Here is a 25,857-nt window from a genome sequence, read left to right as displayed (position 1 = left end):
ATGCTATTAATATCTAAGTTCCCTTCTGTGACTTTAGGCTATTTTAAAAGGGTTGGGGGGTGGGGAATACAGAAAGCTTGTTGCCATGGAGACTGTAAGCTGGTCAGCCCATCTGCTGAAGAGGATATAAAATTTTGTAAGTAGAATTCTAAAAACCTTACTATGAGAAAGACTTCCTCAATCACAGCAGGCGAGCGGGAGTTACAGAAAATCTGGCAAATGGTCATTTGCAAAAGTCTGGGCTATTATTACTTTGATACTACCCATGGATTTGTAATTCTTATTATGAGTAAGCTATTCATATCTGCACATTAGGATACTAAAGATATAAAACATTTTGGCATGTCCTATACTAATGATGTTTATACCATTTTTTAGGGAAAAAATTAAAAATTGGTATTAAAAACTAATCCTGGGAAGCCTATTATTTGTTTTGTTTGGTTTTAAAAACTGTTCCAGATGTTTATCACAGATTCTTATAAAAATAGCAATAGGGTCTTTGATAACCTAAAAACAAAATAAAAATCATGCATTTTAAATAATTACAATGTGGAAGTACAATGACATCTCTAGCACCTTATAATATTTAGCGTTTCTCTTCTATTTTTTAGATATATGAGTCCCTAATCCAGAAAGGTATTCATTCAACAAACATGTAAACTGAGTAGACACCAAGCCCTGACCAAGATGAAGGCACAAAAACCATCAACGTAAACCAGTTTGGGCCTGAAAGAAGCTGAAGGAGCTGACCTAACTGCTTCATGCATTCACCCGTTCGTCACTCAATCATTCTTTCAGTAAAGGTTCACTGAGCACTCACTATGTGCTAGGCATGTTTCTGGGAATCACACAGCAACAAAAAGATCCCTGCCCTCCTGGAGCTTACATTCAGGTGCAATTTACAATTAGATGACAAGAAGTGAGAGGGGCAGCTTAGCGGTAAGAGCAAGGAGCTATACAAGGACAGAAATGACTCCTGCCAGGAGCAGCTGGATTCCAGAAGAGGTGACTTTGGAGCTGGGGCTTGAAAGATGAGTAGGAATACAACAGGCAAGAAGTGGGACAATCATTCCAGGCCAGGAGAGCACAGTGGGGAGGCAGAAGCCTGGAGAATGTCTGCCACCGACCTGGCTTTATTTCACAGCTCCCAGACAATTTGAGAAATTCAGTGTGGCTAGAATGGCTTGACGAATATTAAATTTCAGGGAAATTTCTGGATGCAAAATGATTTAAAAGTATAATGATTTTCACAAGTATCAGAGATATCTGTATTAATTTTCCTAAGCAGCAAAATTCCTAGTTGAAGAGCATTCATGCCTCAAGATAAGTGCTGTAAGTCAAATATAAAAATAGCGATAGTAAACTTTCAATGTTACAAACCTTTTTCACAGATATTATCTCAGTCAAGGCTTATAAAAACCTTATAATAAGGCACAGCAGTTACTATCGCCATGTTACAGAGGTGGAAACTAAAACTCAAAGAAGTGACTTTAGGTCTCGCAAATGGTTAAGCTAGACCTTGAACTTGAGCTTTTGCTGTAAATATTGTGCTCTTCCTACTAGACCAGAATTTAGTGTCAATTTAAGAGTTTTGTACAAAACAACAGGGAAATGCTCCCACAGAGCAATATATCGCAAATGCTATTGGTCTTTGGAAGAAATCTATATGGATCTACTTTGTGCACTTGGCAGAAAATGAGTAAGGTCCAGAAAGCTGAGGACAGCCAGCCATCAGAAAATACAAATGTTACAACGTCAGTATAATGATTTCCTTAAAGAGGTGACCTTCTTCCTTGTTATCAAAGGCCAAAAATGTCTCCCATCCCACCCTGCACCAAATTCAGCATACCTAGAAGTGTTCTCCCCTTTGAAGTAGCTGCTTTTTCAGCTCAATAATGTTTTCCCACGTAGTAAGCTGGCAATCATGTTTCCACTGTGTTTACATGAGAATTTAGCCACCGCCCCCAGATTCTAGTGTCATCACCAAGTCTGGCATAAGTTAGCAGAAGAATGGAATTATGAATTTTGAACAAGCTGAGCTAGCACTGTAAACAAATGAACTGCTATATATATATAAATAAATAAACAGTGAAGTCATGTTAAGAGACTGGAACACAGTACAGGATAATAAAAGCTCTCTGGGAAAATAAAGATACATTTTGAGAAAAAACATTAAAAAGAAAATTGTGACCAGATTTGTCAATCTGCTGTCATTGCTTAAAAGAAAGTCCATTCTCCATTGCAAGCTATGTCCTTCAAGGGTGGGAGGTGGCTCTCAGAACTTGGAGCATTCCTTTCAACAAGAAATGTAGTCCTCTAGCATTAAAATCTCTCACTTGACAAACTCAAAGGACAAGTTCATTGGGGATGTCTCTGCCCCTGGCTCCTGGGTGAAGAGCAGGGATCTAGGACCAGAGGAGGCAAGTCTGTATGGAGTAGAGGATGGGCGCAGGAGGGATACGATTCTATGCCAGATCCAGGAAACTGCCCCCAAAGCCATAACAGTATCCAGATAGAGGAGTCCAGGGCTGGGAGCCAGGCATAGAGCCCCATGTAAGCCGATGGGGAGGAGACTGAGTTCAAAATAAGGCAGGCAGGGGACAAAAGAAAACAAAGCTTGTGGGCATCACTCCAAGAGCTGGGGACCATGAATCCCAAATGGCAGGATGAGCAACAGTTGAGGAACCCAGAATAAGTGCCAGAAACCAGCTTGTTCCCAAAACGTTCAGAGCTGCCGATGCTGTCACCACCAGCTCCACCATGTTATCACCACCCCCCATCCTCACCATCACCACCATCGCTATCACGATCCCCACCACTCCCATCATCTCCACCCTTCCCGTCAGCACAACTACCATCCTAGAATCACCACCACCACTTCCAGCCACCTTCACCATCACCACCCAACACACACCCCACTATCACCAGCACCACCACTTTTCACTAATATCTCCACCCCCACCAGCACCACAACCACGATCACTACCACCACCATCCATGACCACCCGTCTCTAAAAATGGAAGGCAGCAGTAATGACACAAATTATGACCACTATCCTGCTGAAAAAAGCACACTAGCTACTGCAGGTTGTGGTTTGAAATAAAGTAATTTCCATCCAAGATGTGCATGTATTATTTCATTTCTCAAAATCCTCACCACACCCTAGAAGAAAGGTATTGTTATTCCCATTTTATGGGGGAGGAAAATGAGCCTCAGGGATGGTATTATTCGCCCAAGGTCACACAAGTAGAAAGAGATGGAGCCTCGGCTCACGCTCCATTCCACCTGATTCCACAACCAATTCCATTAAGAGCTGCTGCGCTGCCTCTCTGAAGGAAATTAAGACAGCCAAGTCCTTGATGTGGTAATGGGAGAGGCCTGTACATGTATCCTTTCAAAACAATGTGAGAAGTATACTAAGGGAGGAAGAAACTAATTCTGCCTGGGGGTATTGGAGAAGACTTTCCGGAGGATATGACATTTATACAATCATGAAGAAAAGCAGGAGTTCACCAGAAAAAGCACTGGAGGGGAGAGCATTCCAGGTGGAACGTGAGCAGAGCAGGTGAGAAAGACACACGGGCAGTTTCCTGACTCCCACTAGCTCTGCTGGTTTCCCCTCGTTTGACCTCTGGCCTGACTGAGAGCCTCCCTTCTGGTCTGGAGAAATTCTCTGCTGTCTCTTTACACCCACAGAGCCATACACCCCTCAGCCATACACACGGACACCTATCTCAACCCTTCTGAACTCTGGCTCAAATTCCAGAGTCCAAGGATCCTGCTGCCTCCTGAGGAAGTCTGGGACAAAAGGATCTGTTCCGCAGGAACTCAGGTGTCCAACCCCGGGCACCAGACCAAAGCATCAGCCACAAGAAGATTAAGAGCTGAGGCCGGGAGTTGCTCAGTCAGTGATGACCAAGAGGCTTCTTAGATTAATTCTGGCAGAAACTGTCCTGAAGCAAATCCACGATGGAGTGCCCAAATGAAACAAATAAAAAGTATTTGCTCACCTGCATTTCACCAAATTGAAGTTTAATATCCCTGACATCAAGTGACACTATTCAGTGCTTGGGGAATATAGTTTGTCATCAGGTCTTTTTGGAAAGTAGATTAGGAAGGGAATTGCTCAAAACTAGATGTGTCATGGTAGGGGCTGAAGGGCCATGTGGCCACCACTGCTTTAATTTTTTGCCAAGCCAAAAATATTGCAGCTGTCTTTGTGCTTGAAACTATGGGTCCATGAACATCCATTCGTGCATTTTTGAGTAAACTCCAAACCACTTTCTGAGAATACCCTCAGGGCTTGGATCACCTCTAAGCCTTCTTTTCAAGAACATGTTCTTCTTAGATACCTCAATTCTTAAAGGAAAATATCAAGTCTATCCTTAGCACGTTTTCTCACTTAAGTGACAACAGAGACTGGGTCCTACTCAGATTCTTACCCAGCCACTGAATCTCAAAATCACTGTCATTCTGGTCACTTACCAATCAACATGTATTAAACACGTATTATGTGTCAGATGCCTATTCTGTTCACCTGGGACGTGCAATGACAAGGATGTACCAGTTCCCGACGTTTTTGAACCTTACATTCCAGGGAGAATTGAGAGGAATGAATAAGTGAAAAGAAAACTCCATAAATAAGGAGATTTCTAATAGCAATGGAATGTGACAGCAAGTAAGCCTGGGAGAAGGTGGGTCTACCTTAGACGGGCATCCAAAGGAGATCTCTCTAAGAGGGAGATGTTTGGGCTGAGACGAGAATGAGAAAGAGCACAGCCATGTAAAGAGCTGGGGAAAGAGCATTCCAGGACAAAAAAAAAACAGAAGTACAAAGGCCTGGAGACAAAAATTAATCTTGGCTGATTCAATGAACTCAAGAAGACCAGGGATTGGGGGATGGACAGGAAAAGGAGTGCAGAGCAGTAAACAGGAGAGTTGGAGATGAAATATGAGAGTATGGCAGTGGTTCGATCATTACAGAGCCTTGTACACCACGATAAGAAACTAAGACTATATTTTAACGCAATTGAAATCCATAGGAGGTTTTGAAACAGAGGAATGACATGATCTGATTTCCTTTCTATTAGGTTGGTGCAAAAATAATTGCAGTTTAAAAGGTTAAAAGTAATTGCAAAAACCTCAATTACTTTTGCACCAACCTAATACAAAGATAACCTCTGAAGTCACGCGGAGATTGGATCTGGAGTGAGTGGATCTGGAAGCAGGGAGACTCCTTCAGTAGACGAGAAGAGAGATGACGGTGGCTCGAAGTAGGAACGAGGGTGGCCACAGGAGAGATGGAGAGAAATGGATGGATTTGAGATGGCTTTCTGAGCTAGAACCAAGTGACTGGAAGAATTATTCAGATCCATCATTTCGGTATCATTCTGAGGGTCTGCTATGAAGAACAGTATTTGGGGATGTACAAACCGTCATCTCTACATCATTGACTTTCATGGATCCTTTAAGATGCCTCTAGGACTGCTGCAGACAGCAAGAGGGGGAAACCAGGAGGGATCCAGGTACAGTACCCTCCCACATCAATCAAAGCATCTCCAAATATGCTGATTACCAAGAATGATCTCAGCACTTTCATCTGAAAGAAATAGCGTTTCCATGCTAAAACCAAACTTTGAAAACCACTACTGTAATAAGGCAGAATCTGCCTAACTGGCCCCAATACCCATTCTCACCTTCCCTCCAGAAATAGAGCCATCATAATTTTTAGCCTTCACATAGCTATCCGGCTAGAGACCACAGTTCTCAGCCTCCTTTGAAGCTAGATCTAGCCTCATGACGAAATGCAGGCCAATGGGTTGTGTGAGCAGAAGAAATATGTTTTTAACTTCTAGGTCATCCCCATAAAAATAAAGTTAATTATTCTCCTCTTCCCCCTGTGAGCTGCCTAAGAAGTAGCAGCCACACTGCACCCAAAAATGGAATCTAAATATTGAGAATGGCAGAGCCTACCCAGCTTGGACCACTGATCATCCACCCGCTTTGAACTGCCCACCTACTTCTGGACTGTTAAGTGACAAAGAAATATACATTGTATCTTTTGGTTACAGCCGCTTAGCATATACCCATGCAGAGTTTCAACAGCCACTGTATGATCCACCATGTCTTTCAGTCCCTTTTCTGCACCAAACAGAAGTGTTCCAGATAGCGGCTGTTCTATTGGAGGGAGAACAACAGTGGGCAAGCCCCCAACTACTCCAGGAGGTACCTGGAGTGTGAGTACAAAACGAGCCATCGTTGTTGTTATTGTTGCCATTGCCGTTTGGAGGACGTTTTTATTATTGCAGCATCACCTAACCTATCCTGACCAATACATCCTGGCTGAAAGCAGATGCTCTAAAATCTTCCCCTGGATTACATGAGACCAGAGAACCGCATTCATCGCCTAGGGAGTTTTGGAAAATTTAGATGCCTGAGTCCCACCCCCTAGAAGTCCGGATTTAATTAGGCTGGAATGTGGCCTGGGCCTGGGGATTTTTATATACTTCCCTGGTGATTCCAACATGCAGCCAAGGTTAAGAATGGCAGACATTTGTGGGCAATACTGCAGTGGCTCCCAATAATTGCTTCTACTGCACTGTACCCCAACATGATGAGAGACATTATCTACATACTGAGTGATATTATAAGCAACAACTCCAGTATTATGGTAAGGTGTCACTTCGGGGTTTAATGGACTGTCTTACACAGTGTCAACTCTATGAGAACACGGGAGAAATTCTTCTCTAGTCTCAGAGTAGAAAGTATCTGTGCTTCCCGAAAACAACAGGTTTCTTTTTACCCTTAGACATTGTAACCCTTGTAAATGCTCTTGCTTTCCTCTCTGGGTAGTTCCTAGAAGGTTCAGAGTCAAACTTGAGGCCACCAGTGAGCAAGTGACTAGAAACTCATTGGCACACATTTTGTGTACTCAGCACACAGTCTCACCCTTATTTTCTCCTTGGTCCATTTTAGTAATTTGTGATAACATACAAGGTTACTTCAGTCATTTCCAGAACAAAGCAGTATAAAAATATATTTTTTGAAACAATGGGTAAGGAGCATGTGCCACTGACTGGAAGAGAGATGAGAAGGAAAATAGTCAAGTGAACCAACGTACCCAGGCACGATGGACACACAAGGTCTGTTATTATACAAATATCCCCCAGACCTCCTATTAAATATCACTTAGAAACAGAAATTCCTGCCACACTTATTGGAATACAGGAAGCCATGCTGAACTACATATGCAAACTGTCATGCCCCTGAGAGACTAGGGATAAGCAGGCAAGTCAGGATTGAAAGCTCCTAATGCAGTGTTTTCAGGTGATGAGAATCAATCTTGTGGTTCCACTCACCTTCAGCCGAGTTTCAGTCTGGTAACTTTTGTTATTCTTATGATACATTTAAAGCCCCATTAGTTCCTTGCTCTTCCTGGTGGGTTTAATAATCACAATAGCAGGAGCTACACGACTCCCTCCTCAGCCAGCTTTCTCTTAATAGCTTCCAGGATGCACATCTGAGAACCATCTCGCCACATTTCACAAATGCTTCATTCTTGACAACCCACTCCGTTCTTTGCATATCCTTTCATTCTGTATGCGTATACTTCGGAAGAGTTATAGATTTTGCTCTACCCCAAATTATCTTTCCTCTTGTAAACTTCTCCACATCATCTCTTGGCTACATTCTAAAAAGAATGCCTTCATCTAACACCTTCAATAATATTTGATATTGAATGACCCTATGTTTTATGAGTTCATCGCAGCAACTAAATGTCACAGGATTTCCACAAAAATGACAGAATATAGTTTTCTACCAAGACAAATGAGTTGACCACACACATCTGTGGACAAAGACATAAAGTCCTATAATACTAGAGCTCGAAGGAACCTCAGTGGTCACCTAGCCCACCCCACTCAAAGCCCCATTTCGCAGAAAGGAAAACAGAGGCCCTGAGAAATATTAATTCAGGTACGTACTCCTGTATTAACACTTGGGTGGTGTCCCAGAAGTTTGTTGTTTAGCCAATTACTTGAAACTTGGTACATATTTTCTCATTAAAAACAATGTTACAATACAAAGTTGGACTCCCAGATTAGCCTACAAAATTATATTTAGGATGGATGGTGGTGATGGTAGCACAACAAAGTGAATGTATGTAGTGTCACTGAACTGTTCACTGATAAAACAATGGTTAAGATGGTAAATTTTATATTCTATGTATTTTAACACAGTTTTTTGAAAATTCCCTTTTAACCCAGGAAGGGGCTGAAACATGTGGTACAAGAAGAAGGAGGAGCAAGAGAAGAAACTCCAAGCATCTTGCCTGGGTCCCAGGAGAGTCCTTTTTCCAGCAAACGTCTGGCAAATTCTTTCTACAATAGCCATATGCCTCTCCATCTACCATTAGCTCCCAAAATTCCCTTAAGGAACTTCCCTATTCTCAGCCATAGCAGCCTGACCCCAATCTTATCTCTAGGAGTGACCACCCACCAGCTTCAGGCAGTCCCCTGGCCACAGTGTTGGTTAATAAGCCATTTCAGGCCAGTAAAATTCAAGCGTGTGTGTGTGTGTGTGTGCGCTTTGCAAAGGGAAGAGAGCGTGTCTACAAAATAAAAACAAAACCCTTTTGCATTCTGCTGGAGCTACCATAAAAGAGGCTCTCTCTTCCAACGGTCAGGACAATAGATGAAGGGAGATCCTGAACCATTATTGCCATTGCTGCCACCATGACAGGTGCGAAACTGGGGCCTAAGCCTGCACACAGAACTGAGCACAGAAGAGCATGTAGTGTTGACAGAACTGCAGAGAAAGAAAGCAGAAGACCTGATGAAGGCATGAACTTCTGGAACAAGCCATACCTGAAGCCAGCCAGACCTACTCCTGGACTTTTCACTTACATGAGCCAATAATTCAATATTTTGCTTTTACTAATTTGTGCTGAGCTTCTGTTTATTTGCAACTGAAAGATTCCTAACAGATACAGTTCCAGAACAAAGTCTGAAATAGACCAAATTTGATCTCCATTCACTTCTTTTTCTACAACCATCTCCTCCTACCAGCCACTGTCTTTCTCCCCAGGCACATCGCTCTCCTCTCCAAGATCTCCATTCGGATACCCTACCCTCCCAAAGTGGTCTTGGGAGGCCTGCAGTAACTCCCAAAGTGGTTCAGTCCCCGACATCACCTTCCCTTTTCCTCTTCTTTCTTCTGTTCCACACCCCAACAACACAAATTCCTAACACAAAAATTTGAAAAAACTACACAATTATAGGTTGCAGCTGAGCCTAAAGGGAATTCCAAGTTTGTGTCTACATCAACTTATGCAGGTCAACATGGATTGGAATCACTGCTAGAAGCAAGTCTTGTATACATACCATCCCAGGGCAGAGACAGCATGCTGTCCGTCCCCCTTGTAACCCGACAGAGAGATGCAGGCTGACGGCACAGAAGCTGGCTTTACAAGGGAATCTATCTGTGAGACGCAGGGCACAGGAAGTGCCACTTGAGGACCCAGGACACAGAATGTGACCCAGAGGGGAGGAAGTCTGCCACACAGCTTGAACACAGAGGCTGAAGAATATGGTGATGTTTGTCACCTCCTAGGTTTTGCCTGAGAAACAGCATCTTAGTTAGAAGGAAGTGGTGTTGTCACAGACAAAGGCAGAGCCCCTGCAGCAGAAGCCTCCCTCACAGGCTGTGGCAGCAGACATCCAGGGACAGAGTAATGAGCAGCCCTGGGCTCGCAGGGCACCACCCTGTGCAGGATCCCGAACCCAGGCCTCACTTCCCATGTGCACCCTGAGGGTCCAGGCAGTTTCCACAGTGGGCAAGATACTACCGTGTTTCCCCAAAAGTAAGACCTAACTGGACAACAAGCCCTAGCATGATTTTTTAGGAGGACATCCCCTGAACATAAGCCCTAATGAGTCTTTTGGAGCAAACCTTAACATAAGACCCGGTTTTATTTTCGGGGAAACACGATAGGAGACAAGCTGTTGAGGTCCTATATGTGGGAAAGGTGAACAAGCAGAATGTGGATTTTTAATGTTGATACCTTACAACTTCTTTTCCTGTTCCTCCCTCCTCGTCTCACATGATACGTTAGGGACAATGTCCATGTAGACCCACAGGCTGGTGGGACAGGGGGACCTCCAGGTACACAAAGGAGAATTTAATAGGTGAACAGTCAAAACAGAATGTCAAGGAGTGCCAAAGAGGGAGACCTGAAGACACAGTATGGGCTTTGTGGGGGAGGAGGTTCTAGAAGGGCTTGACAGATAGATGGAGAGGTCATCGTCAAGTGGGAATGCTGAGACCTTCTTCGAAGAGAAGGACTGGCAGGACTGAGGGGGTGGAGGGAAGAAAACTGGAACAGAGTCCAAGTCTGAGTATACGCAGTCTGACAATTAAGTTCGCGAACTTGTTGCAACGATGTTACTAAGGGTTTTTTTTTAATATCAGAGGGATTATTCATTATGAATTTGTACCAAATAGACAAACAGTTAACCAAGTTTATTATTTGGAAGTGCTGAAAAGACTGTGTGAAAAAGTTATATGAACACGACCTGAAGTTTTTGCCAAGAATTCATAGCTCTTGCATCACGACAATGCACCAGCTCACACGGCACTGTCTATGAGGGAGTTTTTAGCCAGTAAACAAATAACTGCATTGGAACACCCTTCCTACTCAGCTGATCTGGCCCCCAATGACTTCTTTCTTTACCCGAAGATCAAGGAAATATTGAAAGGAAGACATTTTGATGACATTCAGGACATTAAGGGTGATATGACGACAGCTCTGATGGCCATTCCAGAAAAAGAGTTCCAGAATTGCTCTGAAGGGTGGACTAGGCACTGACGTCGGTGCATAGCTTCCCAAGGGGAGTTCTTTGAAGGTGACTGTAGTGATATTCAACAGTGAGATATGTAGCACTTTTTCTAGGATGAGTTCGTGAACTTAACTGTCCGACCTTGTATGTGCTTGTAGCGAGGTAGCACCATATGCTTCCCTCTGTTCAGGCCGTGTTCCAGGCTTTCTCAACAAGCTTTCCGACAGGGTCATAAGGGGAGGACATTGTGTGGAAGGACAAACAGCCCAGGGACACTGGGATCTTCGTTGGGGACCATGTCGGCTTTGAGTGGTGGGCGTCTGTAAGATGGTTAAGACGAGCGCATCTGTGAGCAGTGAGCCAAATTGCAATCGTGTATGAATGACTACAGCCCCTTACGACTCCTGGGAACATTCACATTTTTAAAAATAGGCTGCTCAGTAACCCAAATCATCTTGCAACTGTTCGGATTTCAGAGAGTGCAGGGAAAAGCAAAGCACTGAGGCGTGTGAGGACGGGCATCCTGGGGCAGGGTGCCAGGCCGTGCAGGGGCCCCGTCCCAGGCCCAACTCGTACGTGCACCCTGAGGGTGCAGGCAGCCTCCACAGTGCTTCCTGGTTCTCCTCAAGTTGGGGACCAAGAGCCTGGTGGACACTCCAGGGTTTCTTTTCTGTTGCTTTTGTTTTTTGTTTTTTGTTGCTTTAAATAAGGCCACAGTTGTGGTGAGAAGCCCGGATCATGGGGGATGTTTTTAGCGTATCTATAAGTTGAATATATTTAAGTGTTGTGCGGGGACAGAGCCCCAAAAAGCAGTTTCCAGGCTCTCGGCCTCACATAGAAAGGTGCTGGCTCAGGCAGTAAATGGCCAGCAGCTGTGGCTAGTTGGCCGTCAGCTGTAACCAGTGAGCCATTGGCCACGAATATAACTGCTGTGGTTACGCTAGCAAAAAAAAGGGGGAGCTAGCAAGAAGATGGTGGCTGAGTCTGCAAGCGGCACAGTGAGGGTTGAGAATTGTGTTGCTCCTGGTTCCTGTGTCTCCAACCCAGTCGCCAGTGAGAGTATAGTGGTGTGACTGCCCTACCTATGGCTCCGTGGGTGTTCCTTTTTGGCCTCGCCATGTCCTGCGTTCTTATGTGGGGAGTGGGACCAGAGACCCTGCCTGACACCCTGCACTACATGTTGTCTCCCTTGTATTTTTTAAATAACCTGCCACAATCATTTTAAAAAATGATACCCATGAATGTACTTAGTGTCACTGAATTATACACGAAAAACAGTTAAAATGGTAAAGTTAATACTCTGTATATTATACAATAAAAAAAATAATTTAAAAAAAACCACCAATGTGCTTCCTTTTTTTTTGTACTATTAACACTTTTTACTCTTTGTGTGTAGAGCTATTCATTAAAGAAAATATTTGGAAATATTATATTTGCATTTTATTGGGTTAGTTTAAACCCGGAGCACCTCTATTCATGTAGAAATAGCAGTAATAGTAATAATACCTGTGATACACAATAGTCTTACAATGTATCTTTGACATAGTTTTCAAAAAGATACTATCTGGTTTAATTTTCATTTTACAGGACCAAAAGAAATATATATGTTATATTAAAGTAAAGGAGAATTACAACCAATACCAAATGAAAACCTGAGCCTTCACTACCAGGAGGTCTCCCCACAACATGGAGACCAAAAGAATGAAAACTATCCCCCCAAACTAAATCACCCCTCAAGCTTTCTGAAATGAGCAGAGAATGTTTGCAGCTGCCCTACTTCTCTTCCACACGACTGTGTTGATAATTGACTTTTGTCCCCAAGGGAAGTGCACAAATATAATTGAGCAGCACCTGTCACATAGAGGGTACGGTTTTATGTACACAGTAATTCCCACAAATCTTGTACTTAGCTTGGGACTCAAGCCCTCTGCTTTCTTCTTAATTGTATCTCTCATGGTAGAAAGATTATAATTACCAAAACTGAGTTATTACGAACATCTGGATAAAATAAGAGAAGTATTTTGAATTGTAAGCACCCAAGACATTTCTATTCCTAAAAATTATCGCGAATGATGGCAATAACCAGCTATAATGCTCAGACGCTTTTCTTTAATCCGGTCGATCTCATCCCATCCTATATAAATCGTCGTCTATAGATGAGAGCCACTCCGTTTTGTGCAATCCTGAGGGCACGGAGAACACGGTCAGAGGTTTGATTTCCATGCAAGTTAAATAGCTCCCTCCGCAAAAAAAAAAGTCAGCTTTATGACCTGAGACTGCAGCAGCTCCAAAATAAATACAAATATGATTCACCCCATTCAACATGACCTCTTGAAAATTTGTCTGGGACACACTCTTAAGGAAAGACAAGTGCCTTTCCACACACAGGCCAGCATCTGCAGATTTAGACCAGGGGCTACAACTGGGAACCCTCGGGATGGTATAGACAATATGTTAATGAAAATAATCTGAAGCCTGTCATAAAAGATCATATATTATTGCATGATTCCAGTTATACGAAATGTCCAGAATATGCAAATTTATAGAGACAGAGATTAAAGGCTGCCTAAGGCTGGGGATGGCCGGTGGAAGGATGGGGAATGACTGACAGTGGGTACAATGTTTCTTTTGGAGGTGGTGAAAGTGTTCTAAATTACTTTATGGTTATAACAGAATACAGCCTCTGAATTCCTGAAAGAATAACTTCCTCCTTTCTGTTACACACACACACACACACACACACACACACACACACACACTGAGGCCAAATAGAGTCATGTATATAGAGCACTCTAACCCTTCACATGATCATATTACCCAACTGTTTGAATTGGAAACAATCAGTATTTGAGTTCCTAACACTGGCACTGGGTCACTCGAGAAGTATAAGGAGAGTATAATAAATTAATCTCCATAAATTACTATGCATTTCCACTACTGTTGGTCTTTCCTGCATTACGAAAGAAATTCCAGAAAAAAACTCCTAATTTCAAAATAATATCATAATATTCAGACACAGAGAACACTACAAAAGTTAACCATTTCTAGTGATTTCGACAACCCCAAAAATGCAGGTTCTTTTCAAGTTTGTGTTTACAAAATATTTTCTCTCAAAACAAAGATTATTGCTACAACAATGAAATTGCAACCCTGGAGAAAGCAACAGAGAAGAACATAAAATGAAAAATAAAACAGGCAAGGTTTGTCATCCAAATGATTGCAGTGAAATGATCAGAATATCATAACATGTGGCGTAAGTTTTACAGCCTCTCTCGAATAATGCTTTCAGTACCTCAAGTATAAGTGCTGAATGCCATCCCTTCAGGTTCAAGCAATTACCTCTGCTCTGTTTACGTGTGTAATAAGAAAGGTTAAGTTAAAGAAAATAGGAAAGTTTGCAGAGGGGCATGTTTAGTTAAAATGAGAACTACTGTCAAGGAATTTTAATATGGCCAATATTTAGGCCAGGTGTTTGTAAGAAATCAGCCTTCTCTAATAGGTTGGTGCAAAAGTAATTGTGGTTTTTCCAATTACTTTTAACCTTTTATTTTATTTTGTTTTATTTTTAAGGAGGATGCAGCTCACAGTGGCCCATGCAGGGGTGGAACCGGCAACCTTGTTATTAGCACCACATTCTAACCAACTTACTGGCCACCCCTATTTTGAACCTTTTAAACCAAAATTACTTTTGCACCAACCTAATATTTCAGAAAGCAGGCAGCCGTAGCACACAGCATATTGTTATTGCTACTGGAACGCAATAAAACAATTCTCTTAAAATTGAATCTACAATGTAGCCTTTTCATTCATTCAGCCTTCTAGCTCTAATCCTACCCACTCTCCCTGCCCCAATTCACATGATCACTTCCATGTAAAATTCCTGATTTGCTGCCCTGTAATCTCTAACTTACACTTCTTTTAGAATGAAGAGTGCTGAATTCTACCTCAGTGTTTTCCTGGTTCACGAAGGACCAGGGCCTGTAACTGTGGAGGCAAGACAATACTGGCTGCTTAACTCAGCATGCGTGTGATGGGGGCTCTTTGGCAATAACAGCCCAGCTCTTCTTGTGACATCAATTGGATGTACACCAATCTGGAGGGGTATTCTGAAGAGCGCATGCGATTGCGGGTGGTTAAGGGAGTGCGCTGCACAGCCCCCAGAGGGAATACTGGTGCAGCACCTGGGTTCTACGGAAGTACGAAGTGTCCAGGGGCTCCGCCTACACCAGGCACACCCCGCTGAAGGATGGGCTCAGAGGAGCTATGGATCTGAGACCTGTGACCCATCCTTGGCAAATACCTTCCTCATGGAAAGGAAGCAGCAGCGAAGTGGGAGGAAGCAGAGCATGGCACTGCACTGCTTGTGGTTCTAGGAAGCACTCCACTCCAACATGTTGCTGAAAAAGCATGCAGAGGCCAAACCCTGAGCGCTACAGAGCAGAATGGGCCCTCGTGCCCACTACCCATGTGTCTGTGGAAGGTTCCTGGAGTTGTCAGTGGTGTGGGGACTTGCAAGCAAGCCTGCTCGCCCTGGTTAGGGCTTCTGCTTTCTTCTGCGTCTGAACTGCAGAAATGAGACCAAGAACTGGACAGACTCACGGGATGATGGTGAGCGTGGACAATGCCATGACTTCAGCTAGAAAAGATGGGTCAGAACTAGATTTGCTGGGCCCAACTGACCCCATCAAGTTAGCAGACTCACCGGGAATGGAGAGAATGGTTTCTCCAACTAGCTACATACACCATGTGGTTTGACTAAACTACATTCTCTCAGCTCCATCTTTGTTTTCTCCCTTGCTGAGCAGCAGTCTCTATTCCGTGAAACCCAGGGACCACACTGTCTGGGGCAGCAGGTGGAGTCATGAAGGACAGAGGCCACAGCAAAGCCAAGATCATTTTCAGCTGAGGTTTCCACACAGCATCCTATAATTTCCTAGAAAGATTAAAATTTGAATCTGAATTTATCCAAGTTTCAATAAAATCTTACTATCCTAAACTGAAGGATACACAGTTCTTTCCCTACTAAAATGAGATATGTGGAACTCTGTGTGCCAAGAACAGAGATTCGGAAAAAGGTAAAAACAACTGGTTCACGGATTAGCTGCCCAGTGATTTGATTTCTCAATCAGGAGCTTCATCCATTCAAATCTATTTATTCAAGCCCAAGAGCAAACACAAAGCAGTTTGCCACGAGAGACAGAGTTCTTTCTTGCTTTACCAGGTCTCAATTTGGGAAGGTGCATTCTGGAAAACTTCACAAAGAAAACAGGTATAAACTTTTCCTTCAAGTTCATAGTAACTGGATTATACCACTTAGCAAGGAAGTTCTACTTACAGAGCAAGTAAAAACTTCCAATTGTGCTGGTGAAAAATGATTCATTATTATCTTCCACGCAACTGAAATATAATAATGGTTGTGCCAGTCCTGGCCTGTTGCCCTCAGATTTATTCCTCCACTTTCCCTGGGCTGTTTCCCAGGCTCCCATGTCAGCTGGCTCCCAGCTGGGCTCAGCCATTGGAAGGCACTCCAGGAGACTGGGGTTGGGGGCAGAGAGAAGGAAGAAGCCAGAGTATTTGCCCCCATTCTCACCACCTCAAGCAGCTTCTTTGGCAGAGGCTGCATCTCTTCCGTGTCTCTCCCTTTTTAAAATTGAGATAGAATTGATATGTAACATTATATTAGTTTCAGGTATACAACATAATGATTTGATATTTGTATATATTGCAAATGATCAGAAGTCTAGTTTACAGCCATCACCGCACAGTTACAATTGTTTTCTTGTAATGAGAACTTTTAGATCTACTCTCTTAGTAACTTTTAAGTATTCAATGCAGTACCGTGTTTCCCCGAAAATAAGACCTAGCCGGACAATCAGCTCTAATGCGTCTTTTGGAGCAAAAATTAATATAAGACTTGGTCTTATATTATATAAGACAGGGTATTATATTATATTACATTATATAAGACCTGGCCTTACGGGTCAACCACTGATCAGATCTCTGTATAAATAAGCTTCAGGTTATTGGGATGGGGGATGGGGATTGTTTGGTGTTTGTTTTTAGATTCCACATAAAGATGAGATCATACAGTGTTTGACTTTCTCTGACTTATTTCACTTAACATAATGCCCTCAAGGTTTATCCATATTGTCGCACATAGCAAGATTTCCCTCTTTCTATGGCTGAATAATATTCCACTACATATATACCACAATTTCCTTATCCATCCATCGATGGACACTTAGGTTGTTTCTTTATCTTGGCTATTGTCAATAATGAACATGAGGGTGCACATTTCTTTTCAAGTTAGTGTTTTTATTTCCTTCAGATAAATACCCAGGAGTGGAATTGCTGGATCACATCGTAGTTCTATTTCTAATTTCTTGTGGCACCTCCATACTGTTTTCCGTAGTGGCTGCACCAATTTACATTCCCACCAACAGTACACAAGGGTTCCCTTTTGTCCACAATCCGTGAGAACACTTGTTATTTCTTGTCTTTTTTATAACAGCCATTCTGACAGGTGTGAGGTGATATCCTCTGTGTCTCTTGCTCCTGCAAAACAGTACCCCAGTGGATCCAGAATCTACCAGGTGATGCTGGACCCTGGGCTCCAATCACAGTTTCTTCTTTTTGTCCTTCTAGCCTAGAGGTGACAGTGGCTTCCTGCTCTTGCTAAAGTCTCGGTTTAACTTCTAGTCTCTTCCATCACCTATTTAACCATTCAAGCCCCTCTACATTCAAGTCCCTCAGTTGTAAAAACTCAAGTTTTGTTTCCTGGTTAGATTCTGGGTCATACACTAGTAAACAAACAAACAAACAAACAAACCTCCATGAACCATGAACCACGCAAACAAAATCTCCATCCATCCCATGATAAAATTTGGGGGGGGAAAGCCTAGTCTCTAGTTGTTGCTTTGTTCTTCACAGTAACCATACAGATGAAGAATATTTCTAGGATCTAAGAGGAATAAGCTCCATATGCCCTTTCATGTGTGCACATCTATGTGTGTCTGTATATCTGTCATGATTACTCAGAGATGAAGAGTGTTCTGGTGAAAAAAACTGTAGAATCTGAGACTGTCTCAATCCCACCACTATCGATTGGTGTAACTTTGGTAAGGCCTGCATGACCTTTGGTCTCTGTTTCATCCATCTGAAAATGGAGAACTGCAGTACTTTCCCTTTGCAATCTCTTCCTGTTCTAAAATTCTGTAATTCTAAGTTTATGGATAAGTTTTGCATATACATATATGCCTCTAGACATAAGACTTTTCTTAGAGCTGTGAACGAAGCATATACACCTTCTGTTGATGAATTTGCATTTCATTGCAGAAAATTTTGCATTTCATCAGACAAACATGTCTATAAGAACTGGAAAATCTAAATAGACCAATCAACAGTAAGGAAATTAAAACAATCCTCCAAAACTTCCCCAAAAGCAAAAGTTCAGGACCAGATGCCTTCACTAGTGAATTCTACCAAACATTCAAAGAGGATCTAATACCTGTCCTCCTCAAACTCTTCCAAAAAACTGAAGAAGAGGCAATACTTCCTAACTCATTTTATGAGTTCTACATTATTCTGATACAAAACCTGGTAAGGATAACACACAAAAAAGAAAACTACAGACAAATATCTCTGGTAAATACAGATGCAAATATCCTAAGTAAAATACTAGAAAATAGAATACAACAATACAATAAAAAGATTATATATCACGATCAAGTGGATTTCATTCCAGGGTTCAACATACGCAAATTGATCAGTATAATGCATCACATACATAAAATAAATGATAAAAATCATATGATCAGATCAATAGATGCAGAAAACGCATTTGACAAGATACAACATCCATTTATGATTAAAATACTTAGTAAAATGGGTATAGAAGGAAAGTACCTCAAATAATAAAGGCCATGTATGACAAATCGTTAGTAAAATCATAATTAACGGTGAAAAACTGAAGCCTTTTGCTTCAGGAACAAGACAGAGATGTCCCCTCTCACCACTCTCAATGAGTACTGGAAGTCCTCGCCAGAGCAACCAGGCAAGAGAAAGAAATAAAAGGCACCCAAATTGGGAATGACAAAGTTAAATTGTCACTGTTTGCTGATGACCTGATTCCTTACACAGAAAACCCTAACGACTCCACCAGAATATTAGAAACAATAAAACAGAAAAAAAATACAGTCAAGTTGCAGAGGGGAGAGAAAGTTAACCAGGCAAAGGGGAGAGAAAGAGCACTCCACGAGTGGGTTCAGCACGTGCAAAGGGGCTATGGCAGGAGGAAGGGTGGTATATTCAAGAGCTGTTCTAGAACTAAGAGAGGTGAGCTCGAGATGAAGCTGGAAGCTGGTAGCGGCCAGGCCTTGGAAGTCTTTGCAGTCCCCAGAAGGGCAGACTTCACAAGGACAGGTCAATCAACTAATCCCACTCCGATCATATATTCTCTTCAAACTCCAGTGCAGAGAAAACTAAGACAGATCTCAGTGCGGTGATCTGGAGCACTCCACCACACAAACTGTATGTGCACTGACACTCACGGGTATTTCAATACTCAACACACATGGGCATTTTGCCCACACCCTCATTCCTTGCTACATTGCTATACATCTATGACATACATAGATAATTCTTTCTACACATCTAGGTCTGCATAACTAGATTATAAAATCCTTTGGGTACAAGGACTGGGTCTCAGTCATTTTTTCGTTCCCCCTTTATAGTAGCTAGCAGAGTGCTGGACACATAGCTAATGTTTAATAAGTGTTTCCTAAAAATTTAAAACATGAATAAATAACCCATTCATAAATAGCCTGTCAGAAGTGATCTGGGAGAAAATTCTACAGCCTCACTTGGAAAGCCATTCCAATGATAGCAACACTCTGAGAAACGCCTTACTGTAAAAAAGCATTCCTTTCGAATTGTAGCCAATTCCTGAGTTTTATCCTCAGTGAAGACCTAGAACAGTCCATCACATTACCAAAGCAGGCTTTTGTGTACACTTTAAAGATCATGACTGATCACCCGTAGCTCTCTCTCCCTTCAGGGGCGGAAGACTTCGTCTTCTCACCTTTCCTCAGAGAAACCATTTAGTTGATCCCTGGATTCATTCCAAAACCTCCACCCCTCCTAAATTGGGGAGGCCAGCAATATAGTAAACCAGGAAACAAGGTCACGGATACCTGAGGGACTTTGTGCGCATCCCTCAGAGTAGAGGCAAGCTCTTTTTCAGTCTGCTTGTTTTCAGGCCAACTCACATGTGTGTATGGACACGTGTGTGCACACACATACGTGCATGCATGTACACACACAATTTTTTTGCCAGCTCAAAGAATAAACATTGTTTTATTAGGTGAGTTTGCCAACTGTCCTCTGTTCTTCATCACCAGCTCCATCTGAGTCAATACATCAATTATTTTTTTTTAGTGAAAGCTTTCTTTCTGTATATTTGTAAAGAATATGACAAAGAAATGAACAGCACTAGTTTTATCAGTAGTCCCCATTATCTTCTTCATGTGCAAAAGCATCACACAGACTGGGAAATATCTAAGGAAGTCCATCACTCTAATGTATCAAGAACTCAAAAACAATAAATTACTGGTCATTTAACAAATAATGAGACTATGATAACAAACTTTTGTGGTTCTAAAAAACAATTGTTTTTTTGGCATTTGGGTGAAAACTGTTCCATTTTATTTCAAAAAATACACTGTTAAATTTTATTTGCAGTCATTTTTCATCTCTTCTCAAAGAAATAACAATCCTCATTTTTATTGTAGCCATTACAGAACTCCGCATTATGCCATTTAAAGGAGATTATGTGTAGGATACTTACTGAACTCTAAATGCTCACAAAAATTATGTATTTTTTGCAGAAAAAAATTGGAAGATTGTGTATACGATACAATTACAACTAACTCCTGAATGTAAATTAGACCATTTTATTAAACTACCAAATCCCAGTTTCAGAAAGACTTATGAAATATATTTATTCTAAAAATCTGCGTTGGTTTAAATTACTCCTAAAATTATTTAGCATGCAATATTTTTTACATTTTTAAGGCAATACATAGCACACTCAACAAGAACCTATACATGTATTATCTCAATCATTTATTGGAGCAAATTGGGGAAAGAACATTAGAAAGAATATTGATTGTTTTGTTTTGTGCTTGGGAAAAAATGAAGCATTAGTGAAGTGATGGTGTACATGAACTCACAAGTTTTAGTCAAGCCATTCATGGAATACACTGCTGTATAATTAGTATTTCTACGAGTTTGGTAACAATAAAACACTACCCAAAATAGGCACCTACTAAATAAACAAGAACAAGATCTCAAACAGTCATATAACTCAAAATTTTTTTAAAGATGGAGGATGTCTTTGCTGTATCAAATACATAAATAACCGAAGCACAAAGGGGACGGAATGCACTTTTAGAATGAATTCAGAATCCTAAATGTATTTTAATAATGCACATGCCTAGTGCTCACTGAATTAAAGAGAAATAGTAATAATTTGTTTCTGTGGAGTATGAGTATCTACATAATAAATATTATCTAAATATGCTCTATGGACCCTTTAGGAGAGGTGTGAGTCCAATTTTGAGTCGAATGCCCATTCGTCATGGATACCCGGTTTAAAGTGGTGAGATAATCTCTAAAGAACCATTGCAAAGCTGCCATCATAGGTTAAAAATACATTCCCAACGCTCTGAATGTCTTAGAGGGAAAAGAACTTCCCAAGGTCACTCCAGCAGGCCATAATGGAGCCTGAAATAAAAGCGTTTTGGTGCGATGAGCAGTCCTCCTAGGTCACCCAAAGGCACACACCTGGACAGTTTCTATTCCAAAATAAAGGGATCAAGGTGACTCACTTTTCCATGATCTCTCTGGCACCCAGCAGCATGGACAGGATGAAAACTAAAGACCAATTTCCTGGGTCAAGATGAAAGGCACTTCAGCATTCAGCGTAACCTGCTCTCTCTACCACACACAACACACATGAGAACCACGCAGAAGAAAACCACCACTAAGAAACAAACAGTAAGTGTAATACCACCCGGACCCCGGGGGACTTAGTGCCGGCCTTCCCTTATTTCAATTTAACCAGATCCGGCACTCTTTCCCTAATTAAGAGACCCGAAGAAGCGGTCCCAAAGTGGGGCCAAACTTTCTGTTCAGTGTCTTTTCTTTCTTTTGACCAGAACTCGGACATCTCTCCCAAGCCCTAGACAGAAAACAGTATTCAAAATGGGGCTAAACAGAAAATAACCCTCACTTTCAGCCGAATCAAACCAGGTGCCCGGCCACAGGGGCTTTGGTTACTCAAAGTCAAGTTACACTACTTAAAGACGTCTCCCCACGCACGAAGATGCAACCAGAAATATTCCAGTCTCTAATTAAATGGCCCTGCCCGAAACCCAGTCCCTGCCGACTTGCCTCCACACGCACAAACTAACTTCCTAGGGCGGTGCAGAGACGCCTGGACCCGAAGACTTCGCGAGCAAGGGGCAGAGAGGGAAGGACGCAGCCGGAGATCCTGCCAGGCGCGGGAAAGCCGCGCGTGGAGACGCCACGCACTGCTCCCGCATGTGGGGTCTGCGCTCCGCCCTCGGACCCCTGCACCAGGCGCTCGGCCTCAGGCCCAACCTGCTGCCCCGCCTCCGCCCCGCACCTGCCTCCTACCTGTCTGAGGATGAAGCTGGTCGAAGTGGTACTGCCATCGGATCTTTTCAACCTGCTCCTTCGGGTCGTGGTGCCTCGGGCCACCTGGACTCGACACACGGGGCCAGAGAGAAGCGGGTAAGGACCGCAGCGTGGAGTCGGGCGACCACCCCAGGCTAGAGTCCGCCCCTGGACCAGCGCCCCGGGGTCCCCCGGAGCCCGCACCCAAGTGTCCTCCGTGGTCCCCAGATCCAGCCCCCACCCCCACCCACCCACCCATTCCACGCCTGCACCGCTGAAAAGATGCCCGAGAGGTGCGGCCGGCGAGCACCCACCACATCCATTAACAAAGACTCTCAGGGCGCGGGGTCCGAGTCCCCGGCATCCGCTGGGGCAGGCTGCGGGCTCCGGAGCGGGAGCGCAGAGAACCGACCAGGTGAAGGGGAGGAGGAGAAGGAGGGGAGGAGGACGAGAAAGAGGAGGAGCGGGAGGAGGAAGGGCCGCGGAGGAGGGTGGGAGAGAGAGGCCGCTCACTCCCAGGACTGGGGGGCCCGCGCGCCCCGCACGAAGGCGGGGCCCTGCCGGGCAGCGGAGGCCGGGGGGGGGGGGGCGGAGGGGGCGGTACCTGCGCGGTGGGCGAGGGCGGCCCGTCGGCGGCTCCGTTCCTGGCGTAGGAGGAGGACATGGCTCACAGCTGCATGGCCAGCCCGAGCGCGATGGGCGGAGGGCCGACGGGCCCCCGGAGGCTCGGAAGCGGGGGGCGGGGGGGCAGGACTTCCCCACCCGCTGCAGGACCGCGCCAGCTCCCAGCTCCCGGCCCGCACTTCTGGGAGCGCGACACCTTAAAGGGACAGACGCGCTGCCCCCGCGCCCGCAGCGGGGTCCCGGCAGCGGCCCCCGCAGGGGAAGTTCCGGCGGTGGGACTTCTCGGGATGTCGCCCACCCGAGCGATGAGGAGAGCGCTCTCCCACCTAGCGAGCGCCTTACATCAGAGCTTTCCAGAGGATGAAGGGAGGGGGAAATCTGTGGTGGGGGTGGGAGGATTAAAATAGTCTGCACAGTTTAAAATGAGACAAAGGTGGCACGGTTCATGAATCAGGACTTGGGCAGGGACGCTGGTGCCATGTGGCAAGGAGTGGGAAGAACCGACCGGTGTGTGTGTGTGTGTGTGTGTGTGTGTGTGTGTGTGTTTGCTGCACTGGAATTTTAAAAGGGCAAGAGCCGTACCTTCCTTCTGCGACTTCACTTATCAGCCCACTGTGGTAGGGGATGGGGTTTTGTGGTTTGTTTATTGTCCGTGTTTTTATATTGTTTTGCCAACTCTCTTCTCAGAACTGGGAGCCATAGACACCCGGGCAGCTTCGGAGACCCTGCCAACCTGAGTCTGCCCGGAGATACTGCCCCCCAGGAGAGTAGCTTGTCCTAAGGAGTTTTGAAGGTCATGTTAGACCTGCTAAAAAGCAAGAGTTGGCCACGTGCTTCCCATTTCTGCGCGGATAGCTGTTTTCAAGGGAGGAGAGTCATCCAAGAAACCACATACAAGCTTTGCCGTTGTTGCAAGCCTGGGTTTCCTCCTCCAAATACATACAAGAGATTAATTTGAGATCAAGCGAATTGTGGAGAGGAGGAATTTGAAGAAATAAGAAGAGGGAAGAAAAATACATGCGAATTGGAAAATAAAAAGACCCCGTTCAAGTATAGTTACTGCATGAGAAATCCATCTTTAAAATATGCATAGTATCTTAAATCGCTAAATCAGCCCAAATCACCTTGCATTCTAGGATTTCTTTTTTTATATATATAGAAACTGCCATGTTTGTTTTATAAATTGGTTTGCCTTATTGAAGTCCTGATTATATCTTACCATTCACAAGATACTTATTTCCATTCCTTCTCCCTTCACTTTATCCAGACTTCATTTCTTTTTAATAGTCTAATAACTAGTCTCCTTGCAGCCAGGCTACTTACTGCAAACACATGCACGCGCGCGCGCTCGCGCACACACACACACACTCTCTCTCTCTCTCTCACACGCACACACACACACACACTTTTCATTCCATCTACACACTTAAGGCAAAGCCATTTTCCTACAATCTCTGCCCAAGGCACCCTTCTCTAAAAAGCACTCATTGCTCTCAGCAGCCCACGAGATAGGGATCAAACTTCATGGCCCAACAAGAAAGCGCTCCTCTACCCTGCTTTTCTGGTCACCACCTCATTTCTCCAACTTGATCTCTCCATACAGACCTTTCAGCAAGCAGGTAGGTGTGCACATTATTGCTTCAGTATACCAAATACAATCCCACTTCAGCACCTCTGCCTTGGAATGCGCCCTCCCCCAACACACATGCACGCGCGCGCGCACACACACACACACACACATACACACACAGCTGAATCCTACTTGTCCTCCAAATCTGGCTGAGCTCACTCTTCTTCCACAGAAATCCTTCCTGACCACTCCAGTCCTGGATCATTTCTCGTGTTCCTGAAAAACTGGAGCATTTATTCTCTAGGCATTTAGTCTAGGCTGCCTTGGTTTATTAATGCTCTTTTTGTGAAAATCTCCTAGTTTCTGAAATAGATTTTCAGCTTTTTATCTTCTATTCTTCTACCTTACATATGTAAGTAGATACTCTATAACGTGTGTGGGTAATGGTGTGTCTGCCAATGCAGAACTCCCTGCTTTGGTTACCATTAAATCAATCCATTTTTAGTTCTGAGCCATTTTCATAGTTGACTCCTAATATATAGAGAATGGATTATTATGTAGGCATCGAAATTTGAGTTTTCTGGTTTTCCACTGCCCATAGTCTCACTGACTTTGAATTCTCAAAAAGAATCTATAGCAGTATGACAGTGAGGACCTCTCTGCACCTACCCCACAGCAAAACTGGTGAAAATTATTATTTTTAAAATCATTTAAATCTCTGAAAGTGGTCCTACGGGTAACATAGCAAAGGAATAAGCATTTATTCAAGGAAATTCACTAAAGTTCAGTAAGAAAAGTGAGTCTGTGATATTTGAAACAAGACCTGCTTCCTCATTCCTTGCTTCCAGAGTCAGCTCAGCAAGAGGGGAATTCCACTCCACACTGGTGCAGACTTGAACATGGGGCTCCATCTCTCCTCAGCTCCCAGTATGAGGGTTATCTTCCTGGGAGGAACAGGACATCAGCATTAGGGTTTCCGGGTGGGAATTCCCGCCCATTCTCAGGAATTTTTTTCGCTTTCCCGTTTCCGAATCCTGAGAAAAGTTGGTCGGGAAATCAGGAAAATCGGTTCCTTGAACCCAGTAATACCCACAATGGGAAATAAACATACTAGTCACAATGTATCTCCT

At 43.5% G+C, this 25,857-nt stretch overlaps 1 protein-coding gene across 2 annotated transcripts in view; it reads right to left on the bottom strand.

The window, feature by feature from the left end:
• CACNB4 (calcium voltage-gated channel auxiliary subunit beta 4) overlaps positions 1 to 23,273 on the bottom strand; it is a 225,878-nt gene extending 202,605 nt beyond the window's left edge. The window contains exons 1-2 of one of the 2 annotated variants that reach the window (XM_033112161.1): positions 23,138 to 23,273; positions 22,534 to 22,617 (exon numbers count right to left, since the gene is read on the bottom strand). In XM_033112161.1, coding sequence (XP_032968052.1) covers positions 22,534 to 22,617; positions 23,138 to 23,197 — 144 coding nt within the window. In that variant the 5' untranslated portion in view covers positions 23,198 to 23,273. Of the gene's footprint in view, positions 1 to 22,533; positions 22,618 to 22,847; positions 22,986 to 23,137 lie in introns of those variants that run through there. The other variant, XM_033112162.1, reaches the window with a different exon arrangement.
• Positions 23,274 to 25,857: the final 2,584 nt, after the last annotated feature.

Source organism: Rhinolophus ferrumequinum, chromosome 8, assembly GCF_004115265.2.
Source record: "Rhinolophus ferrumequinum isolate MPI-CBG mRhiFer1 chromosome 8, mRhiFer1_v1.p, whole genome shotgun sequence".
NCBI classification, from domain to species: Eukaryota; Metazoa; Chordata; class Mammalia; order Chiroptera; family Rhinolophidae; genus Rhinolophus; species Rhinolophus ferrumequinum.
The sequence above is the reverse complement of the archived record's forward strand: the minus strand, read 5'-3'. Positions and strand labels throughout refer to the sequence as shown.